The sequence below is a fragment of the Gavia stellata genome, chromosome 7 (genome assembly GCF_030936135.1).
Source record: "Gavia stellata isolate bGavSte3 chromosome 7, bGavSte3.hap2, whole genome shotgun sequence".
Taxonomy (NCBI): domain Eukaryota; kingdom Metazoa; phylum Chordata; class Aves; order Gaviiformes; family Gaviidae; genus Gavia; species Gavia stellata.
Genome location: NC_082600.1, coordinates 39,373,302 through 39,401,182, shown reverse-complemented (window position 1 = coordinate 39,401,182; position 27,881 = coordinate 39,373,302). Strand labels below are relative to the sequence as shown.

Sequence of the window (27,881 nt, the reverse complement as noted above, 5' to 3'; positions counted from 1 at the left end):
CTTTCTCCCCTCACCTCCCTCCCCAAATAGAGGTTATTTCTCCTGCTCCAACTCCTTTAGCTGCAATTCAGGAGGCAAAAGAAGTTACAAATAGTCAGCTGAGAACGCTTCAGTTTGGGGACGCAGCAGTTATGTCTCAGCTCATTCCACCCTCTGCTAAATCCCATTTACTATTTACCATTGAATAGTTGTTCCACTGCATCCCAGCTGGGATGAGGAAAGGCCACTCTGGCCCAATTCCACAGCCACTGCTTGAGAACAGCATTCTGTGAGCATTTCAAGAGCATTTTGTTCAGTAAACATGGCTAGAAAAACGCAGCACTGACTTGTTATGTTAACAAACCCTCTCCAGATAGATTTAAGCTCTCTCCTGTTACTATGTCAACCTAGGCAGTAGGAGCAAGCCCCAACATGCTTGATCTTCATGTATTGACAAGGACTTAAGAACATTTAATGAAGACTCTAATGAGACAAAAGGTACACAGCACAAGATTCATCCTGCTTAACTTTACAGCTCTACATCTGAACTGAACATCTAGAGTTGCCCGGTTCCTTCCTTCACCACGGAAGGACACCAGAATGACTAGTTCAGATATGGACCTCTAAAGTGAGAACAGATAAATCCCGATCTAGCAGACTAGTCTTAGTAACATTGTGCAGATATTAGTTCAGTGGCACTGTATGTTCATCCAGCTTAATAGATCTAATTACAGCCTTTGCCTCAGCTTTCACAGAGTGATCAAGCATTCAGATGAAATTCAGGATGCCTTTTCACTTCCCTTGAGACACAAGTAAATGATCATCATACAGGCATTTGTGTCAATACTAACTGTTTCCAAAATTCTTTCTAGGATTCTAGCCATAAGTTCAGTTGTGGTTGAGTGTGCACATCAGTACTTCCAGCACCTTGAAATGGTATAGAAATACCTACATTACTATAAGCTAGAGATGGCTTCTTCAATACATTTCTGAAAAAAGCCATGCAATAAGATCACTTCAGAAATTGCCTTTTTATTTTACTTGTAAATTGAATTCTGTCCATTCTTTTTTTCCAAGCAAGTTCATTGAAGCCGATTTCCCGTTCCAGTCCTCTCCACACAGAAGAGTGATGGGATATTTGTGCCATTCCCTTCATTAGGGATCCCTCAGAGCTAGAACAGTCATTCCCCATTGCTGACAGCTAGCTCCGATTCCCTAAGGTAGCAGAGTTTGTTCAGAGATTTAACAACAGTCTTTTAAAAAGGCTTTGAATATCACATAAAACATGATCTAAGAGCAATTATAACACGCTACCATGTGTTTATCTTGGGTTTTCCTAAAGTGCGAAGTGATCATTCTGCCTCAAGCAAATTCACTTTTAGCAGCCAAAAATCAACAATAATCTCATGTACCCATGTTACTAAAGCCACTGTCACTGCTATCTGCACACTTTCATTTTATTCTCTCAATCTTTCATAAAATTGATTGCAAATTACTCAAAAGCACTATGAATATAATAATTAGTAATAATCAAGTTGCAAAATATTTCTTGTTGCTCAATCTAATCAACTGCACATTCGAAACAAGTGTGATGGAACTGCTTGGGTTTCTGCATTTATCTTTGCTGATTACACACATATTATTGCATTCCCAAAAGCACAAGAAGCTGTCTTTACATCTGAGCATTAATTGTAAAAGTCTTACCTAGAGATGAAGCCAAATTCCAGGATAGGGTCTTGAATTTGTAGGGCAAGACCGTTGCATGTTACATTACAGAAAAAATCCATTGTACCCAGCATTTAAAAAATTCAGGTGTTAGTGACTTGATAGTCCTTCAGCCAAGCCTTCAGAAAATAACAAAGTACATGGCAGAGGAGTCCAAAAAATGTATTGACATAAATTTAGGATAGATGCATTAACTAAGAGCATGTTATGCAACTCATCTCAATGGAGAGCTACCAATTACATACACTCATTTATGCAAGCCAAGCACATCACATCCATAAAAGTGAAGTATTTTTGTAAGTAACCAAGCTAATGAATGCTAGTCTTCCTTGGACTGGTATCCCATGACCCTTTCTTCCCCTACCACCATTAAAAAAAGAAATAAATCTTAGATTGATATCACTTTCACAACAACCACATGTTCTACTGCAGCACCAAAGGACTTCCCTACTACGGGTAGCAGCGGCAGTGAAATCTCAGCCCTCAGCCTAATGGCCAGACAACTACCCATGAAGAATGGACACTTCAGAAACCTCAAAAATCACTGCAGGTGGCTTTCCTGAACGTCTTCATGTTGAGAAATGCTACCTTTCACCATGATACCTGACCAGCATATTTAGGTGTCATAACAACAGTGGTCTGCAGCCTAGAGTTTGCAGCTTAAGGGCTGGGAAGAAAAAACTGGTATACTTTTCATCAGTTACATAGCACTGGTATGGTATTGAAAAAAATGTAAAGGCAATAGCTGATCCAGTACTTCTTTCTAAACACTGTGTGTAAACATCAACTCTGTAAGAAGTGCCAACTATTCCAGAGCACCTATAGTAAGGAATCTTGAAAATTTGGGGGTTTACTTGAATTTTTTCCAATGAGTTTCCAATGATCTTAGGTTTAAGCTTTTGTATCTAAATCGCATTTAAGTCTTCTACCTGAAATTCAAGCTCATTCTAATCCTACTCCCATAGTAGCAAGATTTTTAAATACTGTCGTAATCAGAAGAGTAACCATGTAAAAGTGACATTGGTTTACTGCACAGATCTAATCTTCAGTTATTGAGTTAATTTGGGCTCTACCAAAATACATGTTAGAAAAAGCGTGTTTGACTTTTTTTGGCTCTCAGTCTTCTTCTAAAGCTAAGCACTGTGTCAGGGAAAATATATTATCAAATTTATATACAAAATTAACTTGATTGCTAACCAAGCTGCAGCTACAGAACGCTCATTACTGCTGGAAGGGCACATGACAGATAGAGTTTGACATCTCAAATTAACATACAACCATCCAACAGCTGAACATTTTAAGTTACACAATAGGGAATCAGAGAAATAAAACCTGTAAATCATTTGATGTCTTCAAGAGATTTCTTGTTAACATCTACACTTTAAAAAAAAAAAATCAAACTGCAGTTTAAAGCCCTGCAAGCATCCAAATCCCTGATCGTGCAGGAGGACACTGTTCCTGTTTTTCAGGGGTGAGAGATATGCCATCTCAACTGTAGGATGAAAAGCATGAGGCACAAACCCAGTAAAAATTGCTCTGCCACCATTGCCCAAATTAAGAGCGTAGCAACAGCTCCTCTATGCCTCCCTGCCATTACGATGTGTGAAATCAAACAGCAGCTAACATGCTAGCCACGGCTGCATGAATAAACTCCTGCTCTCATCGATTTCATTACAATATGAAAACATTAAAACTATAGTCACTGGCAGACTCCTATGCCTCTTAATTTCCTGAGGGCAAAAGAAGCCGCTATTTGGGTTTCTTCACTATCTCACTGGCAATGCCAGAATCTGATTCCCAGCAGTCCAAAGCTCCTCAACAAGCAAGCAGCAGCAGCATCCCTTTACAGCCATTTGACAAAGGAGGATCAAGGGGTTGTTTCCAAAAGATAAGCTGGAAATGGGAGAGAAACTGCATGCACCTGTATGAGGGAGAGAACAGGTGCAAAGCAGTAATTCTGTGATGGCTGAAACCAGTCTCTACAGAGTTATCAAAAGCAGAAGTTTGCTTTAAGAGGCTTCAGAGCATCTTGGACAAGCACTGGGCTGAGCACCAGAACAGCAACACTCAGACTAGCCTTTCACTGCTGTTCAGATTGAGAGTTTGGTAGCTGATTTTTAGCCCATCGCAGATCAGAAATGTTTCCTGGCTCCCTCCATAACAGAGGGCAGAGAGGAGAAGGGAAGAAAAACATTCCTTCTGCATTCAAAGCAATACTTCTGTGAGAGAAGAAAAACACATCCAGTTTTTGAATGGCACTGCTGAGGGTGAGGGCAGGCAGCAGAACTACTGCCTGCACTCACAGCATGAGGCAAGGCTCCAAACCCTGGCTGCACCCAGGTGCTCCTTGTAAACACCGTAAAAAAAGCTAAATAAATTGTTCCAAGCCAGCAGGTCATCTGCTCTGACCCAGAGATCAGAAGCCACAGCATCACACAGCAATTCTTTAATTGTTTCCTTTGTTCGAGCCATTGAGGCTCATCTAGAAAATCCTCCGAACCCAAGTTAGTGGCACACAATCAGCACACTGGTCTGATGGCTATTTATCCCAACTAAGTGGTGATGCCTCTGTTCTGGTTTAAATGTCTGGCTGTACTGCTTAGACCCTGGATCTTGTCATACTTTCTGCTAGGTTATTTCTGACTATTGTCAGAAGCCTGCCTTGCCTTTACAGACAATTTTAGGGAGCTATGAATCAGTCTGCATCTTAAGTTTGAGCTTCTTTGGGACTGCAACCCCTTAAATAATTTTTGTCACTTTTTCTGTTCCCTGCTCACATTTAATTTTTCCCAAATGATGTTGTGCAGACAAATATTTCCACCAGGGCTTTATGCAGCAGCCACCTCCCTCAAGTCTATGCACCATTCAAGGAATGCTTGCTCCACAGGAATTTCACTATTCATATAACAAGGGAAAAGTGATTTGTGGCAAAAGAATCTTAGCCATGGTCAAGGGCATTCCCAACACACACTCTGGCACAGATACCATTTTTACCTTAGGAGAGGGATCCCCAAGAGAGGCTCGCTGCTTCTGACACAGAATGTGACCCTTTAAAGTTAAGAATGATCTTACATTGTCACTTTCCTTAAGGATGTCCACTTCTGCTTTAAGAATCTGCTCCTTTTTGCTCTCTTGACTGGTACTTCTTAGAAGAAATGCTGTATATAACCGAAGTTGCCACTTTCTTACCCATTCATGGGTTATCTTTAGCTCATTATACAAACAAGAAACACAATGAAAGCTGCAGGAAGAAAGCAAGTGCGTAAGCAGCAGGCAAATCTGCAAAGCAGTATTCACAGAGAGCTCCAGCTACAGTCTTTTATAGAAGGGATGTCTTTTAATAAAAAAAGCCAGAACCATCTGCTAATTAAAACAGAGATTCTTTATGAAGAAAGAGTTTCTTTAATCTAGCAAGACAGAGTGTGTTCTTTCCTTCTGAAAGGAGAGGTTAAGTCCTTGAGAGCTTAGTATTGCTAGAATACGAGCACTGAATAATGGAATGATAGACAGCATCCAGGAAATGCGGGACATGTCTACGCAGTGCCCTGCAGCACCATGCTGCATTAAGAAATGAGTTTGTAATTCTGCCCAGCATCGTGCTACACTAGCCAATGCAGAGGAACAAACTTGGATGAAGTCATGGATGACATGAAGTCACACTGGAGGCTCAGAGAGTTCCCCACGTCTTTAGAAAGGGGTCTGTCTGTGGGACTTAGGAGAAAGCAGTACTTTGTACGCACATTAGCATAGCGCAGAATAAAACTATTGCTATGGACCATTATATAGATCACTCTTGCCAAGCATACTTGTATTACCAGATGTGGGAGTGCTCTGGAAGCTATCTGATAATGGAAAACTGCTCTGACAAAGTCAGCCCACTCACTGATCCCATCATAAGACAACAGGTTTGACTGATGCACTCACTTTAAGAGAAGTCTCAGTGCTGCATCATAACTGCACCAGCAGCTGCAGTTTTGAGAGCCCTAAACTCAAACTCTCCAAGGAGACATGCTCTCAGCCACTTGTACACAGACTTGCAAGGAAAAGAAACCACAGCTAGACAGTGGAAGGTGGCAGCAAATAGCAAGACACACCACAAAAAGCCCCACAAGACTACACCCTCAAAGCAGGGTTAACGTTATTCATGCTCATATTAATCTGTCTGAAACAGATCCCATTTAAAACCTCAGCAACCTTTTCTAAAAAACTGCTTGAGGGAAAACGATGAAGAATGCAAGTCTCTCTCAGCCCATGGCAACAAGCCCAGTGGCACTAGGCAGCAAAAGAAAGTGTGCAGATTACCCAATAGAGCCTGTTGTTTACGAAGAACAGATCACAGCAGGTTAAGTGCAGCATGGAAAGGGAATGGCATTTATGCAAAATACAGCATAACAGCAAAAAGGAAAGAGCAAGTCTTGGGAACAGAAACTGGTTTTAGTCATGTCCAATTTTGCACAACAGTACGTGACCTCCATTTTATACAATTAATCAAATTACTCATATCAAACAAACATTCTTATGTTGTGAATAACTCAAATTTTATCTGCATGCTTATATTACTGTGGGCTAAGCGCAGAGAGCTTTTGTTATAGGAAGTAATATTCCCCACACAGACTGAAATATAAAGAAATAGCAATTCCAGAGCAATTTGTCAGGTCTGCTCCCATTTACAGTCATGCCATGATGCATGCAATGCCACCACCTCTTCCACGCTGCAAATCCACGCCATGTTTTCAGATGTGTAAGTAGTGCTAAAAAGGGATTTGATAAGATCTTTGCAATACACAAACTCACAGAATAAGGGAAGCAGCACACAGGGTGCATAGAAACAGTTATGAAAACCAGTGAATTGACAGGTGCCTGCTCCTCTTCATGCAGTACACAAAACTAGTTATAACTAGCCATGCCTAGGAACACTGGCCATCCAAGCAACGGAATTGGTGGCAACACTTCTTTTCAGTCTAGATTTTACAGGCAATGAAAAAAAGACAGATTATACAGGTCTTTAAGACACACAGGATGTCTCTCTAAAGCAGGGTTTAAATGCAAGCCAAACCAAGGTCGTTGCTTTCTGGCCCTCCTCCCTTTCACCCTTATTACCACATCTAACTGCTGGGTCTCAGAGCCAGTTGCCCTGCTGGGAAGCAGGAGGAGATAAGGCGAGCATGGTCTCCCCTCTGCAGCCGCTGCCCCATGCAACACATGCTGCCAGTCACAGAACAGCAGACTCTCTATGTTCTCTTCACCACCCTACAGCACCATCCTATTCGTGGTGGATGCAGCCCCAAATTCACAGAGTTTTGTGCTGCATGCAATTCCAGGAGCTGGAAAGGGCAGACTTGAGCTCCTTTCAGAGGAACAGCCTCACTTATTGCTGCTTTCAGTGTTTGCCCATAGTGATTGCAATCTAGTTTCTAATCAAGAGGATGATGACAAATCACAAAAGCAACAGTTCAATCTGGTTAAGACCAAGCAGGTTCTGTGAACGTACAGTTACCACTACAAAATGCAGCTCCCAAACCTGCACTGTTCATGTTTTTCACTCCTGCAAAACTTTCAAGAATTTCCAACAATTAGACAAAAACCCAGATCTGTTGAAGTCTGATGGCAAGGATGATGATGTGAGCCTGAACACCTACTGTGTATGCATCTACAAAAAAAGAGGCTCAGCTCAAGACCTGAAAGCAAGTCATCTGCATCTTGAGTGACTGCTATAACAATTAAGACATTTGATATTCTAAATATATGCATGAATCTTTGTTTCCCCTCTGATCATAATTTTTCTTCTACCCAAAACATTCCTCCAATAATAGTTACATAGAAGGGGGGAAGTTGTTGAAAAAGTTTCCCTAGCCAACTCTACATACAGGGTATACCCTGAAGCATGTGTGTCTGCTTACATTCTTGTTGGGATGGGGATTCAAGGTTGAAGAGCATGGTAGGTATTTCTCCTAGAAACTTCGTTGAGAGATGCTGCTCTGTTCTGGACTTCCCAACTGAAATTTTGGAGTTTGGAGGGAGCAACTGTCTGGATACTGAACCAGAATAAACTAATAACAGTTCAGAGCTGACTTCAGCAAGGCCTCAGGGACTTCAAGAACTGGCCTACTCAGCTTCCCTGCAGAGCAGAACCTGGGGGTGCCAATTCTTTGCACAAGAGATGCAGTACCCAAACCACCTCCACCAGATAAGATCTATTAATGAGTTGCTGGAAGCAAAAACTGTTCAGACTGTTCACCAAAATTCTAATTTTTATACAACATTTTAATATCAAAGTTCAATTAATTTGGACCAGAAGCTAAAGGAAATATTTGTCTCAAATGCAGGTTGAAACCAGTTAGTTTCCTCGGACATTGTTTTTCGTTCACATCTTATGCAGGGACAATGACCCTAAATGCTGCAATATAAATGATGAAGCTGGTTCCTGATACCTGTGGAACGTGGAGTATTTTTATGATCTAAGGACTGATATGAATTTCAGTTAATTCTAGCTACAAAGGGATCAGAGGCTTCCTTCATCATGCCAGGTAAAACAAAAGCATTTTACTGTTCACAGATAGGACTGAATGAAGGAAGAATGAGAAATATCACTTGGCAACCAGAAGAAAACATACAATTTTTGTAAGCAGTTTCATGCTGCCCCTCCACTGGCAATCCACACTGGCCAGGGAATGTGTAGGAAAGAGGCCCAGTAACTGCTCCACAATCCAGACACTGGTATCAACATTCCAAATAAACCTGTCTGAAACAAAGCTTTATCAACTGCACTCTCAGTCCAGCTTATTAGGATAAAAATTTCACCTGCACCCCCTACCTTATTCTCCAAGAGGTTGACGGACAGCTGACAGAGACATTGGAAAGTCAGCTTTCTTTCCTCCTTTTTTCTTGAACTATAAAGTTTAACATGGAACACTTAGTTGGCCCACTGTACAAGGTTTTATAAATAGTCCCTTCCAGTGCCAACATCATCTGAGCAGCTCTACACAAAATCAAATTTCAACAACTGAGAGTGCAGTTAGACTGCAAGAAACTGCAGCCACCTTCTCAAGATGGTCCACACTGTACACAAATATGATGCTGCTCCAAAGTAGTATGCAAAGTTGGCAGGATGGATAAAACTTTTCCCACTTCACCATTAAAAAACAAAAACAAAACAAAACCACTCCCACACACCAGATAATGGGAGGGTAAGGCTGAGGGGGGGAATAAAAATTTTTGGTGGGTTATCACAAAAAAATCTTTCTTCTCCTCTTCCCCTAGGCATCACAAAGCGTTTGAACCAACCCCAAATCTTTTTGTCTTTCTCATCTTTTTGAAGCCAATATTGATTATATTTTGGAATTTGTTTTTTTTTTTACCTTCAAAAGACTTCGCAAACAACAAGTAATGAATCCTAAAAGTTCTCTGAGGCACAAGATCTCTAGAGCAGTGCTAGATATAGGGAAGCTAAGGTAAAAAAAGTTGTGTGATTTACCTAAGTTCACAAAGTAGAGGTCATCAGGGTTGCAGGATTTTGGCTTTTGAGATGCGTGCCAAACCGAGCAGACAGCATACCCCTCCTACCTGCTAGGGAACTGCACATGAGCCATTTTTAACATCCAATTCAGTTAGCACTGGGACACTACTCAATATGCTAGTGGTAACAGAGCCAAGTATCACTCTTCATTTCTCTCCTGCCTCAGCAAACTACTCTTCCTCTCAAGATCTCCTTCATAAGGACTTTGTTTTTGCCATAACTACTTCAACTTCTCTGGAATCCTGTAGGACCTCTCCCAGTCCAACTGTTTCTGAAGGATGCTCAGTGACCAGGACTGACTGTTCATTTTTTGCAGATATTAAAGGCCAACAAACCATAAGCCTCCTCCACTACCCCTGCCTGAGATCTGCTTCTCAAGAGAAGCAGCATTATGAAACAGTCTACAATTCCAGCACACTGATTTAGTTCCAGCAAGTGAATAGTGAAGAATCAAAAACCCAAACAAAGCAGTCTCACCACCTCTCTGACAGACCCCCAAACCACAACAGGGCATAGAACACAAAAGAGGAGTCTGTCACTAACAAGTACCCTGCAGAGGGAAGAGGCTCAATAGACCACTTTTTTTTGCTGGGATAGATGAAGCACAGGCAACAGCAGAAGCAGCTTGGTCCACCCTGTTCTGTGTAAGCCACAGCTCTCTTTGCAGCTCATCTTCAGGGAAAAATTGACCTCCCCTGAAACTTGTTTTTGTTTCTGTGCTATGCTGGAAGTTGATGCCATTTGTTTCTGTACTACATTGGAGGTGGAGGCCATTACATATGTATGTGTCTTTTAAGGTATGGTGACCGAATCAAAGCTTCCAGTTGGTTAAACAAGTCCCCACCTTTCAACACTTTCACCTGAGTAACTGAGTCAGAGTGTGCACCCATGCTGCTATCATCATTTGCCTCATGCCTTAACAGTCCATCTCCTGTAGCCACTGGGAGCCTGGCCGAAGTAAGCCAATAGAAATTTCACCTGCGTGAATGATCCATCCTCATTGCATTCTGGGATGAAGACTGCTTCCTGGGGCTTCTTTGCCTGTTCCAGTGCTTGAGTTCTTTCTAACCGACACTTGCTTTGGCCAGCATCTACAAAGAGAAAAGCAAAATCTACTTAGATTGCAAACACCATTTGCCCTCTTCAAAAGCTACCAGATGCACCACACAGCTGCAGGGGGAAAAAAAAAACCCAAACAAACAAATATAAGGCATCAAGAACCATTACCTGCACATTAACGAGGCAGCTATGGAGTTAGCACTCATGATCCCAAAGACAAATCTGAACCCAGACATTCGAACTACGAGCCAGTTAATGAAGAGCTGCCCAATTTCCTAGGCAATAGTTTTTATGGTCATCCAAGGGCTCTGGAAGCTTCTTCCAACAAGTGTTGGAGCACAATGTCCACGCAGGCCTTCCCGGAGGCAGTTGTGTTTGTGTTAACAGCCTGAAACTGGACGGCCGAGCATAAGCAAAGTAATTAAGGCCCAGAAGTGAGCAATGCGGAAGAAGGGATGGGCCCAGCAAAGCTTCTTCTCTGAGCAATGCTCCCAGTAAGATGCTAAAATAACCAGCCACCCATGTGAACTTCCACCTTTGTGTTGTTCAGATAAGGTAGATAGGCCATTGCCTGTGCTTTCCTGAAACCCAGCTTCTACCTATAGTCCCAGTGCTTACAGCCAGGTGTGCATTATACTTTCTCATATCAGTTACTCACTTTGCTGCCAAGAAAAAAACATTGCTCTGCAAGCAGAGCTTGAAAGGGTTAAGATCTCAGCTCTGCACTTACTTCAGATGATGGCAGCATGTAGCATGACCTTAACCCCTTCCAGGTCCAGCTCACTGTTACAGAGCGTAGACCCAGATAAGCCTAACACTGATGACTGATGGGTCAAAGAGGAGAGTTCTGCCCTGCAGAGATACAGATTGACTCAGTGTTTACATTTAAAAACATGATGTCTAACAGTACTGCTGTTCAGTCTAGATGGAGAAGAAAAAACAGCAAACATCTGTTACCATGGGACTGACACAGGGACTAGCACCTTCTTCCTTGTCGCATGAATCCACCGACTGAACATTTTTCAGTGCAGTAAATGCAACATCTGATCATCAGAATCCTTCAGCACCACCATAGAGAGTGATCAAGCTTGAATCCCCATTCTACGAAGCATGGAAATCACATTGGTTAACAAAAAAATTCCACTGGATCCCTGAAGATCCCATATTCTGCTTCACAGATCACATGAATTTCAACAACACAATCACTAATACCAGCACTGAATTAGTTGCATGGCAACAGAAGCGATTTCCATCTAACCATATCTAGATGCAGAAACCAATGACAATGCTGTAAATAGTTTTGATAAAGACATAGATCAAAGCTTTCAAGCTGAGTACTTTATTTACACAACTGATGACTCAAGAGGTTTCCGGTTTGCCAATACAGTTTCATTTTAAACATATCACATTGCTCCCGAAGAAGTATTTCACAAGTCTTCTGAAATTATGGAAATCAAACCCTTCTCTTTGGAAAAAGTCATTATTCATAGCAATAGTATTCAGCACAGATGCCTGTAGCTTAGGCACTGGGTTACAAAGTAAGAGTGCCTGTATCAACTCTGCCAGCGACCCATCAAGTGACTACAAGTCTGTCATCTCACCTTCCTATGACCTTGTGTCCCTTCTGATCCTATGTCATTCTCATCTTCAGACTGTAATTTGTTTGTGGGGTGTTTGCATAATACCCTTAGCACATGGAGCTTTGATCTCAGGTGGACCTATTATGAGCTTGCATAAAGAGTGAGATTGTTACTCACAGAATTAAAAGACCTTCTTGAATAAAATTCACACTGAACTTAGAGAAGCAGTGTTTTTTTCTAATTAGGCATAATATAACCTCTAGCTGGAGTTTCCTTTTTTCCCCCTGCTTGCCAAAGTGGCTAGATGATCAGACCTTGTTTGCACACCTCCACTGGAGGACGGTCCTGCCAACAGTACTGATCCTTCCAACACATGCTCATTCTTTCAGCTGAAAAGGAAGCACTGGCAATGCTGTTAACTGGAACACCTAACTATCATCTGCAGATCTCCTGTTCAAGCTTCAGAGTCTAATCTTGCTTGGCATGACATAGGACATTATTACAAAACCAGATGGTGTGACTGCACCTTCTGTTTTATAGCTAGCTGCCTGACTAAAAAGACCTTCAAGTTCTGCTTCACAGGAGACAACTAAGTAGCAAGCAAATCAGCATAGATTATGCAGATCTGTATGTATAAGGAAAGAAAAAAAAGTTGCGGATTTCTCACGTGACAATCAAAGCACAGATTCACAAATGAAAGTGTGTTTTCTAGTCTCTCCATCTGATGATACAGGACTGCAGACAGGCATATCTGGTTCCTCTCCTGAACATAAAACAGAAGCATAAAGAATTTCCAGATAGCATCTACTTTAGTGCTGGTGTACTCAGAACTACATGACTGAAACTGGATGCTTCACCACATAGCTGGTAGGAACAAACATTTTGTGGTATCCCCTGTAGTACACATGCATTAGGAGCCCAGGCAGAAGGGAGACTCAGATCTTTGTCCAATTTGTCTAATGAGCAGAAAAACGTGCACACAATCAAGCCCTTACTATAAGGAGAAGACAATATAAACATGTTATTGCTAAGGTGACTATGTCCCTCCTGGCAATTTTAACTGGCCTTTACAGATTGAACTCTCTACTACCACCCAGTAGACCACACTGCATAGCACACCACCACTACACCACAGCATTTAAGAGCTCATTGTTGTTGCAGCATCCTCTTTTGCAATTCAACCCTTGGCTCAAGTGTATCTCTTCACAAAGTGCTGCTGAAGTGCAGAGAAGACAGACAATTTTTCTCCTGTTTATGAACACTCAGTCCTGATTACTTCCCCCATCCTCCCTCATCGATTTCCAAAGGTCATGCCAGTCCTTTTACAGCCTTGACTTGGAACAACCACCTATATACCACATTGGCTGGAGAGGTGTGTACATACCGCTATCTTTTTTGTCTGTCGTTTCACAGTTCAGTTCCAGTAAAAACAGTGTCTTTAATATCAACATTTACTAGTTTGTTTTTAAAAGGACTGTCAATTCTTCTCTTCCTCACTCCACAGGCTGGTATTTTTATAATGTTTGCATCAACATGTGATTTCAGTGGGATGACTTCACCTTGCTATTTTTGCTTTGTTAATTAGAAAATGTAAAATATTACATAAGTGCCAAGTGTTAAAAAGTAGCTGCCAAATAGCTCACCCCAAATAAGATGCATTACAAATTTTACTAAAGCCTGATGTTATGATGTAGATTCATATACTCTATTCTGCATTTTGATTGTTTACCTGAGTGTTTCAGCACTTTTTCTTCCCTCTTAAAAATGTTCTCTGGAGTATCAAACACCAAGCTTATAAAACAGAATGGCATTAATGCCTTCCAGTTTCATGGTCCAGACAGACTAAATAGGACTTTCTCCCCTCCCTTACCTAAGATTAAAAGCTAAAATAGGATGACTTTTTTAAAAGCAGAACTGTTTAATAATTTTACTTTAAACATCTTCAAACTTAGGAAAGATTTACTGCAGCTCAGAAAGCTGCATTTTAAAGAAAATTCATTCTCGAGTTGGTAGCTGGCAGCTAGGAGATTTTGAACTACAATTGATGTTTTTGACATCTGTGGCCTAACCTGCAGAATGCAGGTGCACATAATTTTGGATTTTGCAATGAAGTTGGCTAGTTACCATGGTTGATCTTATCCATGAACAGTTTATTCAAATGAGACCACTGTGTCCCTCATAATATACACAGTGAACTCCTGAATAGGCCCCAAGAATTCCAGCATCCTCTCTTCAACAGAGGCAGTTTTGACACCACACAACATCATGGTATAAAGACCCAAGCTATCCTAATAATACAAAGTAAAACATCTCCAAGCATCCACACAACACTAGCAGCAAACCTGTATGATGCAACCACAAAAATCTAGCTATTTAATTTTAATTCTACTTTGTTTTTGTTAAAAGCTCAAAGAGCAAAAATTGATCCAAACAGCTTTTGAACTATTTCTAATTCCATTAGGTAACTGTCTCACACACAGGCCAAGTCCCCATCAGGCATGAAGCAGTCCAGCTACACTGAAGTCAGCAGATTCATATCCATTTACTCCAGCCAATGATCTGTGTCTTTGCATAAAACAGGCAAAAATGGAATCTGAGCAAACTACAAAAACATGCCCATCTGTCCCACAGAGTGTCAATCATTCTCCACTCTCCTCATTGTTTTCCACTTCATTTCTGACAAGTCTTACACCTGCAATCTCCAACTTCTTTCCTTTCATGCTGACATGCTTTGCTCCTTCTTTGATACCCACATACTATTTCTACTCCAGAGTTCCCTAACTTATTTGGAGCATACCTAAAACATGCCTAAATTTGCGAAGAGATTGAAAGCATCATTTCAGATTTTATTGACTAACTGCTGCCAAGGAGGGACCCACTTTATTCTCCCTTGACTAGGAATAAGAAAGTTCAAAGACAAAACATGCGAATCTAGCAAGTGGCCTGAAAAAAAAAAAAGAGTGATTTCAAAATATCATCACCTGTCCAAGGAGAACAGTAGGTAGAGTAGAAAGATTACCTTCAAACAACCCATCACTAGTCAGAAAGAGACCTTCCTTTCCAGCACATTAACCAAAAGCTGTGTTCATCCAGGTGTCCCAGGAGATGGGCTGAAGACCCCTGTTACAATTCCCACCAGTAACTTACAGATAGGTTCATTCTACATTGTGACTTTTGATCTAAGAACAAGCTCTATACCAGCAGACTTTCAAAACCAATCATTATAAATCTAAAAAGAAGTTTTTAGAACACTCCCACACCTTTTTATTTTTAATTAAATAGGCCAAACAAGTTCCTAGAAACTAACCAGTTAGCACAGAACTTAAATGTGTTTTAAGCCACAGATATCCAATATACCCTAACAATCACTGCATAATCTTGACAGCTTGCCAAGACTCATTTAACAAGCATTTGTCCTTCATCCCCACAAACTTTTGAGGAGGAACTCTTATTTGACATGAGATCTTAAGATGCCTGCTGACAAAAATCCAGGTAGGAGTGCTCGGCTGTGTATTTACGCACAGCCATGCCATCTGGAACTATTCTCTGAAATCTCATCAGTGAAGCTCCATTTGTCATGGATGCCATAGTTTGATCATTTTAAGCTACCCCTGACTTTTAACCCTTTGTGATGTGTGAGTGAGGGTTTGGAGGGATTTCAGACAATTTAGCACTGAAGGAATTTCATTGAAAAGCACGTGAGGAAGGAGCAAGAGAGCGAGAGCTGAATAAGAGTTATAGTTCCCAAAGGGCTGGCAAGATTTCATCTTTAAAGGTCCTTAGCTTCTTGAGGGAGAGCAGAGAGTGAAGCTGAATCAAAAAGGTTCTGTTCTCACTATGGAAACCATTCTGCTTGCCTTGGCACAAGCACAGTTCAAGTTATCGGCATATGAAATTGGAAACCTATGGTAATCTGGGGTGCAGAACTATGCCTTGCTGACCACAATATACTTCCTCTTGTCCCTATTTTAGTTACCTGGTTCCCGCCCTGCCCCATCCCTGAGAAGGAAGCACAAGTTAAAATTGCTCATTTCATAAGGATAAGTTCTCGGATACAGTATCTATGACAACTGCATGCGACTGGGCTCGATGGCCCATGGGATCCCTTCCAGTTCTATGGGAGTTTCCCTGTAGAGCATCTCTGTCAAGCAGAAGGAATGAAGGCTGTTCAGGGTAAACCGGATGCCCTACTGCAGCAGAAGGTGCTCAAACACTGATGGCGATACCTTCCTTTGTGCAAGTACAAGATACAGACCTGGCCAACTGCCTGTAGTTAGGCACACCTGTCTTGCAACTGTCTGTATTTGCCAATAACAGTGATCTTCACGCACAACTAGAGATCATATTCCTAATGTGACTAGAAAAAACAAAATACCTTTCACTAGCAGCACACATGGAAATTACCATCAAGATGAAATTTGAATATGATAGTTAAAATAATATTCTTACTTCCCAGGGATTCATGGCAGTGTTTGTGGGTTAAAAGCAAGACTTGGAGTTGTCAAACACTCCCAGGTTATTAGGTACTGTACAGTACCACAGGGTAAGAGGAAAAAGGAAAGAACATGAGTAGTTTCAGCTAAACATTTCAGTTGTGTCTGAGAGAGTAGAAAGGAAAGTATACTTTACCTGTGCTTAAGACAAAAAAGTCTTTAGTTACTTCTTTGGCACTCTTTGCAATCACAATATACAGTAGGCTGTGTGGTTTGGCGATCAACATTTTCTCCACTTCCAGAAACAGACACTTTTGCTTATAGATGTACCACATTTTGTCCCATGTTTTAAGTGACTGAACAGTGCCATTATATATGCCAATACCAACCATGGGGTTGCTTATCTAAGCAACTCTCCTCAAGTGATGAAAGCAAAAGCAGGACTCCCACCCTACCGCTTCTTATTGTGATACTCAAAAACGCATCACTTGCAAAAACAGTCCAACCGCTTCTTGGGCCCTGGGAAGAAAGCTTCTGGGTTTCCAGTATCTAGAAAGCAGCCTGATTCAAAGGTCTTTTCCTATGCTATGGGAGAGAAGCTGCCATAAAGTAACCCAGCAGTGGTCAAGGGGAAAAAAAAAAAAATCATACAAGTAAGCTTTTTTCCCCAATGAGAAACTTTAAAAGAGAGCAATATTTGAGGTCATGCTCGTAATTCACCTGAACTATAAAGCATGTCAATACATTGAAAAGGTATTTCCATTTTAGAACAACTAATTCTGAAAAAGATACATTTTTATAACAGTAAAAAAGCCTTCATAAACAAAAGTCAGGCTTAAACTTATGCCTATTTATCCTTCCACAGGGATTTTAATGCGTTTCTCCTGTCACTTTAACCAACTGCTAAAAACATCTGTGCCACCTGCCCTCTGAGTTAGTTGTACTCTCAGAAAATGCAATTTTTCACTTCACTGCAGAAGCAAACCATTTGTGTGACAAGACACCAATATTCCTTTAAAAAGTTGCAACTTCATCTTTAGTCTATGCTGAAGAGCTGAATTGAGAGAGAAACAATATTCTTGCTTTTAAGCAGATGTCTAACAGCAAACAAGCAAAAAAGAGGCCATGTAAAGCCTTGCATGCATTTTGTCTTCTTAATTAGCTCAGCGCAGAAAGGCTGTGTATGTCTGAAAAGGGACTAGATATCTAATGTACACCACACGTTCTTCCCCTCTCTACATTCCTATCACTCAAAGGTATCTCAGTTCCTCACCGGCACAGGTAGCAAGGAAGATCTCTTCTTTCAGGATTTGATTTTGCATTTCCATGGGGCCAGCTCCTTCTGCTCTGCATATTTCAGCCCTTTTTCAGTGATGTCTCTGGCTCCTTTGCCTTCTTTCATTGATAATTCAGTCGGTTCTTACTCCTGCCACCTAAATGCAGACTCAGATACCCATGCTCACATGAACGCACAATTTCAATCAGATTACTCACAGAGCATGGTACTAAACTCAAGGGTCTAAGAATCCAGTTTCTTATGAGGTAGGACACCCATTCCTCCCCTCAAAGGCATTTGAAATTCACCTACCTTTGCACCGGCCGCGATGTGTCACACTCAGACTTGACTCCCGGCATTTGGCTCTCTGGTAGTCGCACATTGACTCGTATGTTCTGCCGTCAGAAGCACAGAGGGGTTTGGACTGGGACCTGGAGCAATGCAGGTTACACTGAGGGTCTCTGTCACGGTCGCTTATTAAAAACTGAAGGAAGTGAACAAAGGAGGGAGGGAGAAAAAAATATTGGTTTTGTTTGTTTTCCCAAAACAGAGCATGGTGTATCTTGTGACAATAGCAATATGGTCTATAATGCAGTTTAAGCTGCCTACCAAAGCTGACTTTGCCTGAAGGGAACTTAAACACGTACATCTTTAAAAAAAAAATTAAGGGTCTTTGCCATTCCATTTTTTTTAACAGAACGGAAACATTACTCACTCTGCCTCACCTCTGAAAACATAAGATGTGCAAAGCCAAACACAACCCACACGGGAAGGGCAATACTGAGTCACAAGAGCCCAGCTTGCCCAGCGCCCTGCTGCAAACAGCATCTGGTACCAGACAATTTTAGTCAGAGGTGCAAGAAACTTATCACCGAGGATGAAGGAACCCAAATAACCTATCAAGATTGGCCTTGGTATTTGAACCATGGATGTGGCCAGCTTTATATAACCAGTTTGGGTTTTTTTTAAAGCATTACTTATGTCATCTGTGGATACCACCTGCAACAGCATACCTGCACACTCCCAAAGCCACGTTTTGTTCCTTCCTGATGACATACTGCCCAGCTAGCAATTGCATACCATGCATCCCACAACCTAATTGCACACTATGTGAAAAGCTATTTCCGTTCAGAAGCTTGAATTTGTCATCTTTCTGACTACTACTGCTTCCCAAGCATTCAGTTCTGATGCAGCTTGTTTTGTATAAATGTGGCACTCCTTTCTTGTCAGTCTCTCAATGCGAACAACCCCAGCCTCCCAATTCCTCGCCCAGAAGACTTCCTCCATGCCACAATCACTGCTGTTTCCTTTCTCTGAAGACAGCTTGGCTTCTGTCTTATCTTTTGGAGATGGGGAAACCCACAATGCACATGAATGAGTCCCCATTTTCTGTCCACTTGTTCCCTGCAAATCCCAGCATCTGGAAGTCGTTTACTGTTGTACCCTCAGCTGTACTCCAAGCTGCCTATAGGGATAGCCAGGTCTCTTTCCCAAGTTCATACTGTCTTCCTGAGGACCCCAACTGCCAGTCCTCTTTCCATAACCATTAGAAGAGTTTCACCAGGACATGACAGTAGCAGCCCCTTTCACTTCCCATGCCATCCCAATTAGTGGTTTAGTAGTATCACATTTAGTCAGTCAGACCTTTAATTAATACCCAAACCCAACCACCTGCTCACTGGAAGATCTCAGCAGACTCTTGAAACAAGTCCTAAGAGGACTAAGCAAAGAAAAGGGAAGTTAAACCTGCCTTGCAATTCCCGTGCCAATCTCCCATCTCTTAAGCCTCTTGCAAGCCTGGCAGGACCAGAGTTGCTCGCTAATACACCAATATTGCTCACTGTCAAAGCAGTTATGAGCTCAGCATTTCGGAGCTGGCTGGCCAGTGGGCACTCACTGACACCCTGCCTGCATGCACAAAGCCACAGCTCTCCAAGTGTGTTGATAGCTGGATGCCTTACAGGGAAGTGTGAGTCACTGCCATAATCACCTTGGTGTTACAGTTGCCTACAAAGCTGTCTGCTCTATGCTTTGAGGTTAAAGCTGTTGAAAAAACATTGCCTGAAGCCCAGCTTAGGTTGGTTTTTAACCACTCCAAGAACATGCATCTCTGAAATTTGTTTTTTTGACATTTAAAAAAATTCTTCACCCCCTTTCTCTCCCCAATTAAATGGGATGAAAAACAATTGAGAAGTTGCATATTTTCATATAAAAACATATTAGCTCTGTACTGCTGGATCTTTTGAAGACTCATGCATTACTAAAAACTCTATTTAAACATGACAGCTGGGAAAAGTAAGCAAGGTCTGCACTTGTTTTAATTTGGGTGGGGCAAACTTTTTTTTTTAAATCTCATCTGTCAGAGACTTGCCAAAATTTGTAACAGCACAGAGTTTAAAATGTTTTTGTTCCTTTTCTGCAACACTTTCTCTAACCTGGCAACACCTGTTCCAAATGGGAAATTGGAAAATTTAAACCTGAAGGCAATTTTAAATGGTTTATAGAGACCTGGACTAGACTATAAAAATACTGTAAAGCTGGACCAGATTTTTTCCCAGTTCTTGTCAGGGGTTGGACTACCACAAGTTAGCTTGGAATTGCTCTGGCTACAGTAATGCCTTTCTGTAGCCCCCAAGGTGCAAAGATCACCAGTGACTGTAAACATACAGCAAAAAGCAGCAGACTGAAGACACTGAAGCTTCCTCCCAGCGTGTGATGTCAGAGACCCTGAAAGACTCACAAGGCTTTCAGCTGTCTGTATAAACAGACTTTAAAAGCAGAGCTGCCTGATAGCACAGTATGGTGCACATACAGTGATTAAATATTCAGTTAAACACAGAAGCCATTCTGGTTTAGAAGGAACACATGCATCTGCCATTTATCACAACTTTGAGGGCTTGAACTACTGACATGAAACTTTTTGCTAATTCCTTCTGTCAGAAGCTGAGTTCCACAGATCAGAGTTATCCCGAGGTGCACCAAAAAAGCTAGAATACTGGTTCCCAGCATCAAACCATATTACAAACTTATTGAAAACTCAGCTTACACCACGAAAACTCACCTAACCCTTCTGCAGCCTGTACTAAAATACTTAGTATAGAGGGGCCTTGTGGGCCAGGAACGCCCCTCCTTCCAGAAAGGGCATCTCTGAAAAATAGAAAGTCCTTCTGAGGGCTGACGAACGAGCTAAACATAAGGGTATGGAACATCTTTCCTCCGGTGTCTCCTCGCAGAGGGACGGAGAGAACAGCTCGGCATTGATTAATTATGAAGGCCTGAGGAAACATGCAGAGCACCCTAATGCAGTCTATGAAGTTCTTGCCTACCCAAATTAAGCCAAGAACCACTTTATAAAAAAAAAAATAAAAAATAAAAAAAAATCAAAGCCTTTTTAGCATTTGTAATTTGGATTACAGTAGGGAGCCCACACAGCATGTTAGGTGATTTCCAGACACTGAAGATGCCACACCTGCCTTGCCAAAGAAGTTTATGGTTTACGTAGTTGCACAAGATGGTGCTTGTTTTGTTCGCCTAGATTATAATTGTAAATGTCTGCATTAATTTCCAGAAGGATCCAGGATCGTGCCTGTCTGATCAGCGTTCTTCTCATGTGATCAGACAGCACTGCCAGAAAGGCTGGATCTCCTGGAGATATTACTGAAGGGCTTCAAAAACTTCCCCTTACAGTTGGACACCTGCCCCACTGTAGCTCAGAACCCTTGCCTTTGGCTCAGCAGCCCTGCCAGCTTTCAGATAGTAAAATGGTGGTTCTTTGTCCCATTTCTAGCTGGTAAGCGTTCAAGCTACAGAAGTTATCATCAACACAGACCATCCACAGACATTTAACATACTAGCTGTTCTGATTGTCCATCCCCCCCCACCCGGCACAGAGAGTTTTCTTTCTAGCATTTTGCCTGTCCGAGAACCCGACAATTGCCCTCCTCTGTAAGCAGCCTCAGCCACCTGAAGAAAACCACTGGATGAACGCTGAAATATGTGTCTGCCCATGGGGAGACCACTTGACTCTATCATTTTCACAGCCACAACTATAATTCGTAAGTTACTCGTTCCCAGTTCTTTATTCCCACTTCGAGCCAGCAGGCACCCATTTTCCAAGGAGCACAGCCCTGCTGCAAAAGAGTGCCGCGGTCACTGCAGGAGATACTGCTGAGCCAGGCACAGAGGACTGTGAGCAATGTGCACCAGGTGCCCCGATGCCTGGCTACAGACCCTCCAAAGACACAGCCGAGGCAGTAACATGATTCTCTGGTCCCTTCGGAGGAAGAGCAGCAAGGTAAAGTATTCCGCCTTTAACACCAAAAGTCCTATCATGACCCCTGAAGCTCAAATCAGAGTTTGATGTCCTAACAGCTTCAGGACTCCCACACAACCAGGCTTTGCAAACAACAGAACCAACACTCACAGAGCAATGCTTGGTGCTGTACACACAGCATGAACAGATCTGGATTCAGGGAAAAAGTAACCCTGCAAACATGTGCAGCATCAGCAGGTTTCCAAGCTTCGTCTAGAAAGAAGAGGGAAATAGTTATCTTAGCTCAGATTTCTCAAAGCCTCTTCTTGCTGCTACCTGTGATCCCATTTGTTTGAGAACAGACTACATCCAAAACAAATGGGACTGAAGAGGGTGTCACTGGCTTATCAGTTCTTTTCTCTCCTCCCTTTTCCTCCATGACAGAAGAATTAAAAGCAGAACAAGAAAACCCCCACACAAACAAAATACCCACACACACCAAAAAATGCCCCACAAACAAACACAAAACCCCACAAAAAACTCCAACAAAACTAGCAGGAACAATCTATTTTCCAGGGAAATGTTAAAATTGACCAGATTGCAAATAGGATCCCTTGAATGTAGACTCAATACTAAAATAAGCATAAGTAACACTAGTATTAGACAACAGTATTTGTATTTTTGTAGCATTTGCTTACATTAAGGGAGCCTGCAGAGCTCCTACCTACACCAGTCAGTTTGAGTCCCTGCCCTAAAGAGCTTCCAGTTCAATGCAGCTCTCAGAGCATCTTTTTATGTCAAATATTGTATCTGTATAAGGACATAAACCTCCTCCTTTAGCAAATACATTTACACAGGTGCCTGCAGAAACCACTTCCCAAACTACTTTCTGCTTCTTCAGACTTGAAAAGAAAAAGGAAAGATAAGAGGTCAGAATGAAGAGGTCAGAATGAAGTTAACTTTGCCAACAAAGCATATCTGTTCTTTTTCTCCACACCTCAACACCACTGCTGACAAACAACAAACACTGATTAAAGGGTTTTTAATGCCTGTGAAGGAAAGCAGACTCCCTGCAGCTGCACAGCAGCTGGGAACACTTGTGTTATTTAGCAGAGAAAGGTCTGACCCCACAAGTGAAAATGAGCTTGGTGGTCACTCATTCTATTCACCATCTGGGTACATTATAAGCACAAACAGAACAGCACAGCCCTTTGTGATGGAGGTAACAAGAAATGGCCAAGGCATTGCAGTACCAGAGTAATGTACTTTAGCAAGGCTTCAGGGGAAAGAGGGAGTAAGGAACACAAGTGACATGAGTGTGAGAAAGTGGAAGTCTATTAAGAAACAAATCTACAAGACAAGAGTCCACTACAGATCAAAACAGAGGTGCCGCCGCTGCTTAGCGGCTTCACTTCTAATTAGTACTGCAGGCTGCTGCCTAACAAAACTGAGGAGTAGAGAGATCAAGAAAACAGCACATACAATGCCTTACTCCTGTTTTGGCAGACTTCAAGTTTGAAGACCCTTAGAATACATCTTTGGAAAAAGTGACCGATGTAGATACGTTCGTATGACACAGATCACCCACCCATTTGCCTAAGCACTTAGACTGGCCTGTGTTAAGCACAAAGGAGCGAGTCCTTCCAGGGGAGAATTCCCCAGGAAAACCATACCATTTTATATGTTAGAGAAGACTATAAACTTCTGGACATTTTTGTTGCTGTTGGAAAGCATCATCTCACATTTTCTAGTTTTAACCTCACAGATTTATGCCATGGTTTCAGGCTCCAAACTGGTGCAACCAGCCATACTGGAGGAAGAGCTGGAGCCAAGTCCCAGTTTTAGCCACGGCTAGACTCTCAGCCCGATGGCAGGTTGCCTACAGGACGCAAGGACTTCAACTTCAACCATGGGTTTGGGACTTCAGCCAAGTTTCCTGCCATGGAACCAGAAGCCTAGCAGGCCTCGAAGTTGTCAAAGATCCTGCTCTAAGCCAGAGACACAAAATGCTTGGCTTCTAGAAATACAAAGAGAAAACTTGAAAGCCTTAGAAACGCTGGCAGAGGTGGAAATGTCAGGGCTTGCAGTCTTCCATGTGCAGAAAGATATCAACCAGCCAGAACCACCACAACTCCCAACAGCTGACCAGGGTGTCCAGCCTCCGTCCTGAGAGCGCCCATGCAGCCTCAGAACCTACCTAGTGAAAAAAGGCTTTTGAAGTGAGCTTCCTGGGAAGTCTATCATGTGTTTTGGGGCAGGGGGAGGAAGATACTGATTTATTTTAATATTCCTTTTTGGAAATGCTCACAAGTTTATATTTCACTCACATCTGGATGACTTTGGTTTAGGAATATGTTTTTCAACCAAAGTTTCTCAAAGTCCTGCATCTTAACAAGTTCCCATCCTTGTGTGGGTGTTTTCTAGCATCCTACAGTTTTATACCAGGACTTTAGGCTTTCCCAACAAATTTTAGAAGGGCACAACACTTTCTCCATACAGGAGGGACTTACAAGAAAGATATTGTAATACTTTTATTCCTTGAGTCATCCCACCTGCAAAGTGGAGAGTCTAGCCTAAGTTAAAGTACCACTTATGTTTCAACCCCAGGCCCCCAGCTGTGCAAACAAGAATGGGTTCAAAGGACACAGCCTGTGCTTGAGGATGGTGAAGGCTGGGCAAACATATGGGATCACACCACAAAGCAGGCAAACTCTAGATGTATTTGTATGAGTTGAATTCAAGACAGTTTTCTGCCCCTCCAGGCTAGAAACCTCGTTTTTCTACAGCGATTCTCCCTTCCCCCCACCATCCTCCCTCAATCTTTGTTTTGTGCAAGCCACTACAGTGAAGCAAAGCGCTTAAGTATTGTGCTTCATCGGCTAGATTACTTCTAGCTAGGAAATAATACTTTGGTTTTCTTCACAAACTGATCCCCAAACATGATGCAGCAGCTGTGCTCTGCTTTTAGAAGACGAGGTACTAGATCCAAAGAAGTTGCCTAATGGCATATTTGAAGAACCCACCTACAACAAACAGTTCAGCAGAAACCCTTAGAATCTGACCTCATCCCAGAGAAGCTCTACTGGGTTTTTTGTTGTTGTGTTTTTGTTTTTAACAGAAAAAGAAAAAGCCATTGTAGTCAGGGAGTGAACTTCTAAAATTATATCTCTTTTGCAAATTTATTCAAGTGTTTAACTAAAGTTGACTTGTGGGAAGGAAAAAGAGACATCAAGGACAAGAAGTTCATTTCTGAATTTAAAATAAACCCTTCTTCCATAGAATTTTTATCCACATGCCTGTATCACCCTTATAAAAAGTGACTTCGATTTTATAAACATCAAGTTTGTTTAAGCATCTCATAAGTTGTACCACAGATCAGTATACCAACCAACTGAACAGAGAAGGAAACCAAAACTCTAAAACACAAAATAGAAATTTCAGCTCAAGTGTCATATTTCTAACACACAACTGCTAAACCTTTCTAGTAAGTTTGGCAATATTAAGGTAGAGACTGATTTAATTCCTTTGAAATAACATTACTTCAACCTCTGTCAAAGCTCACTCTCCTACTCACATTATTCTTGCAGCCAAGATGACATGTAAGCTTAGAACAAACTTGAGATTAAATTTAATTTGTCAAACACATTGACAAGAGAAGGCATGTTTAACTTGGACTATTTCTTCTCTTTAGCTTTGCTACTATACATGTTGAACTAGATAGAAAATCCAGATGTTTGCATAGCCAGGCAATGAACTTCATGTCCCAAAGAAAATGACGGCAAAACTTCCATTGACATAAAAGGTGGAATCTTGTCTTTAGTAAATTGTATTTTTTAATAACCTGATCTAGTCTTTCTGGTTTAGGGAGTCCTCTGCTTATTCAGCCTAACTCAAAAACAAACTCAAAACATCCTTCTGTATAATTTATGCCAAGTTAGTCTCCTTTGAGTAACCATATTCCCTACTTTAGTTTGTCATAGTGATAGTTGAGGCTGTTCTTCTCCCCTAGCAAATGTAGCAGGATTACAACTTTGTGCTGCCACTAAAAGGTCAGAAGCCAGCTATTCCATTGTAATGGGATATGTTTTCCTCAAAAGAAGCTCTCAGGAAAGCAGAAGGGTTGAAATAATGTCAGGTGTATACTTTAACAAAGGACAGTATCTCAAGCAAGATTTCCGGGAATAGAGATCCCTATCCTTACACAAATGCTATCATGTTGAATGGTTTAAACCATTGCATGTGTTCTTCATGATCTGGAGCAAATGCTCTTGGCCCTGATTCTCTTGAATCACGGAGGAAACTGAAGTACATGTTTTCTTACCTTCCACTGTATAAACCACTAAAAGTCAGTTCCAGGATTCGTAGAGTTCTCACATAGGAAGTTTCACGACATTCAGAATGTGGCTATGAAAGCATATTTTCTTGATCCTATTTTCCCCCTTGTACTACCTTTGGTAGGATTGGCTATGCAGTCAGTCTAGGAAAGCTTCTTCTCCATTTACAAGAGCTTGGAGTACTGCAGACAGAATGGGCAAGCTGTGGGGCCATCAGTTCTGAGCTCTTGAAGTGTTAGAAGATGGAAGTTTACCTAATTACATCCAGCTGTGTAATCCACAGTAATCTTCCCCTCCACCTATATTTAGCACCTTCCTAATAAATCCACTAGAACCTTTCTGGGGCCTATCACTGCTCAAGAACAACAGTGCAAGACCCTTCCCTTGAATTTGTCTCAAAATTTCTACTAATGCGAGTTTGCCAACATTACAGTAATACCTTTCACTATGCTGTAATGAACAGCATAACATTTCTTCCTTGTTTCAAAGGGCAGAAGAATCTTGATACCAAATAAGCTTCTCACATGAGTCTTTGCTATGTAATGTGGGGATACACATTAACTGCAAGCATTTCTGGTTACAACCAAGTTTTTCTGAAGCATTCTTAAATGAATAATCTATTTGATGAAGTACAAACTCTCAGTTGAGTTTCCATCAGTATCCTGATAGCTATAAAGGGCTTCCCTTTAAATCCAAAGCCCTTAAAATTTGGCTTCATCACCTGACATCAACTCATCCAGATGCCCTTCTCTTAAGCACCTTCTCATGCTGTCTTTCCCTCAGGAACTCAGAATTATTTCATCCTTTCCTTCCACAGTGTTATTGCTGAAGAGCAAGGCACCTACTTTATCAACTGACTTGGAGACTCCACTTAAACTTTCTAAACATCCCAAACTGGCAAGATGATAAAAACCACATTTTCTCCTCCCATCACTCATTCTCCCCAATAAGACAAAACCTCCTGTACATGCCAGAGACCGCCTACTGCAAAAAGTGGGTATCAAGTCTTACCAAAGACAGCTTTGAAACCGCCTGAACACTGTCTCCTAGGTGAGTACCGTCAATTCCCTTTAGCGTGCACACAAGGCACATTACATAAGCACCCACAGCAAAAGTTACAACTGAGCTTATATCAAGCCAGATACTCTTTCCCCACTGTCTAGTCTACACCACAGCCAGTGTCTCACTTCAGTTACAGCCATATGTATTAGACACTATTATTGTAAACGAGGCAGGTGTATGAAGAGTATTACCATCTCTGGAACTGCTCTACTCTGCTAGGAGATCATCACATGACGAGACATGATGATTAAACATAGTTTACAAACACAGTTTGGCAGCCATGTCTTCAGAGTTGAGCTCCAATAGAAATACAACTGTACAAAGGCTCCTTAGACCACAAATGTTTTGTTCTTGTAGATCTTTCAGGATGGAAAATGCCACCCATTAAAACTCCACAGCTCTGCAAGTTTCAGTCCTTCTTAAATCAATTCTTCTAAAATGCTGAAAGAGGCATTCAAATTGAAGCTGGCATCCAGCCTTCATTATGGTGGTTGTAACTGCTGCCAAGAGCAGAACCAAGTAGTAGATATTAGAAATAGCTGAGCTCATTAGTTCAAAACCCAGCAAGGGCTGGCTGCCCATCAGTAGAGGTATACTACTAACTGAATGCCAAGACTGAAATTCCATTGCACAGGAGGGATATTAAAAAAGGAGGTACTGTGAAC

At 41.7% G+C, this 27,881-nt stretch overlaps 1 protein-coding gene across 1 annotated transcript in view; it reads right to left on the bottom strand.

Moving 5' to 3' along the window:
- The window catches only part of SMOC1 (SPARC related modular calcium binding 1), a 135,039-nt gene that overhangs the window by 80,260 nt on the left and 26,898 nt on the right, over positions 1 to 27,881 (bottom strand). Inside the window, exons 2-3 of the mRNA XM_059819561.1 lie at positions 17,881 to 18,052; positions 10,199 to 10,311 (exon numbers count right to left, since the gene is read on the bottom strand). Coding sequence (XP_059675544.1) covers positions 10,199 to 10,311; positions 17,881 to 18,052 — 285 coding nt within the window. The remainder of the gene's footprint in view (positions 1 to 10,198; positions 10,312 to 17,880; positions 18,053 to 27,881) is intronic.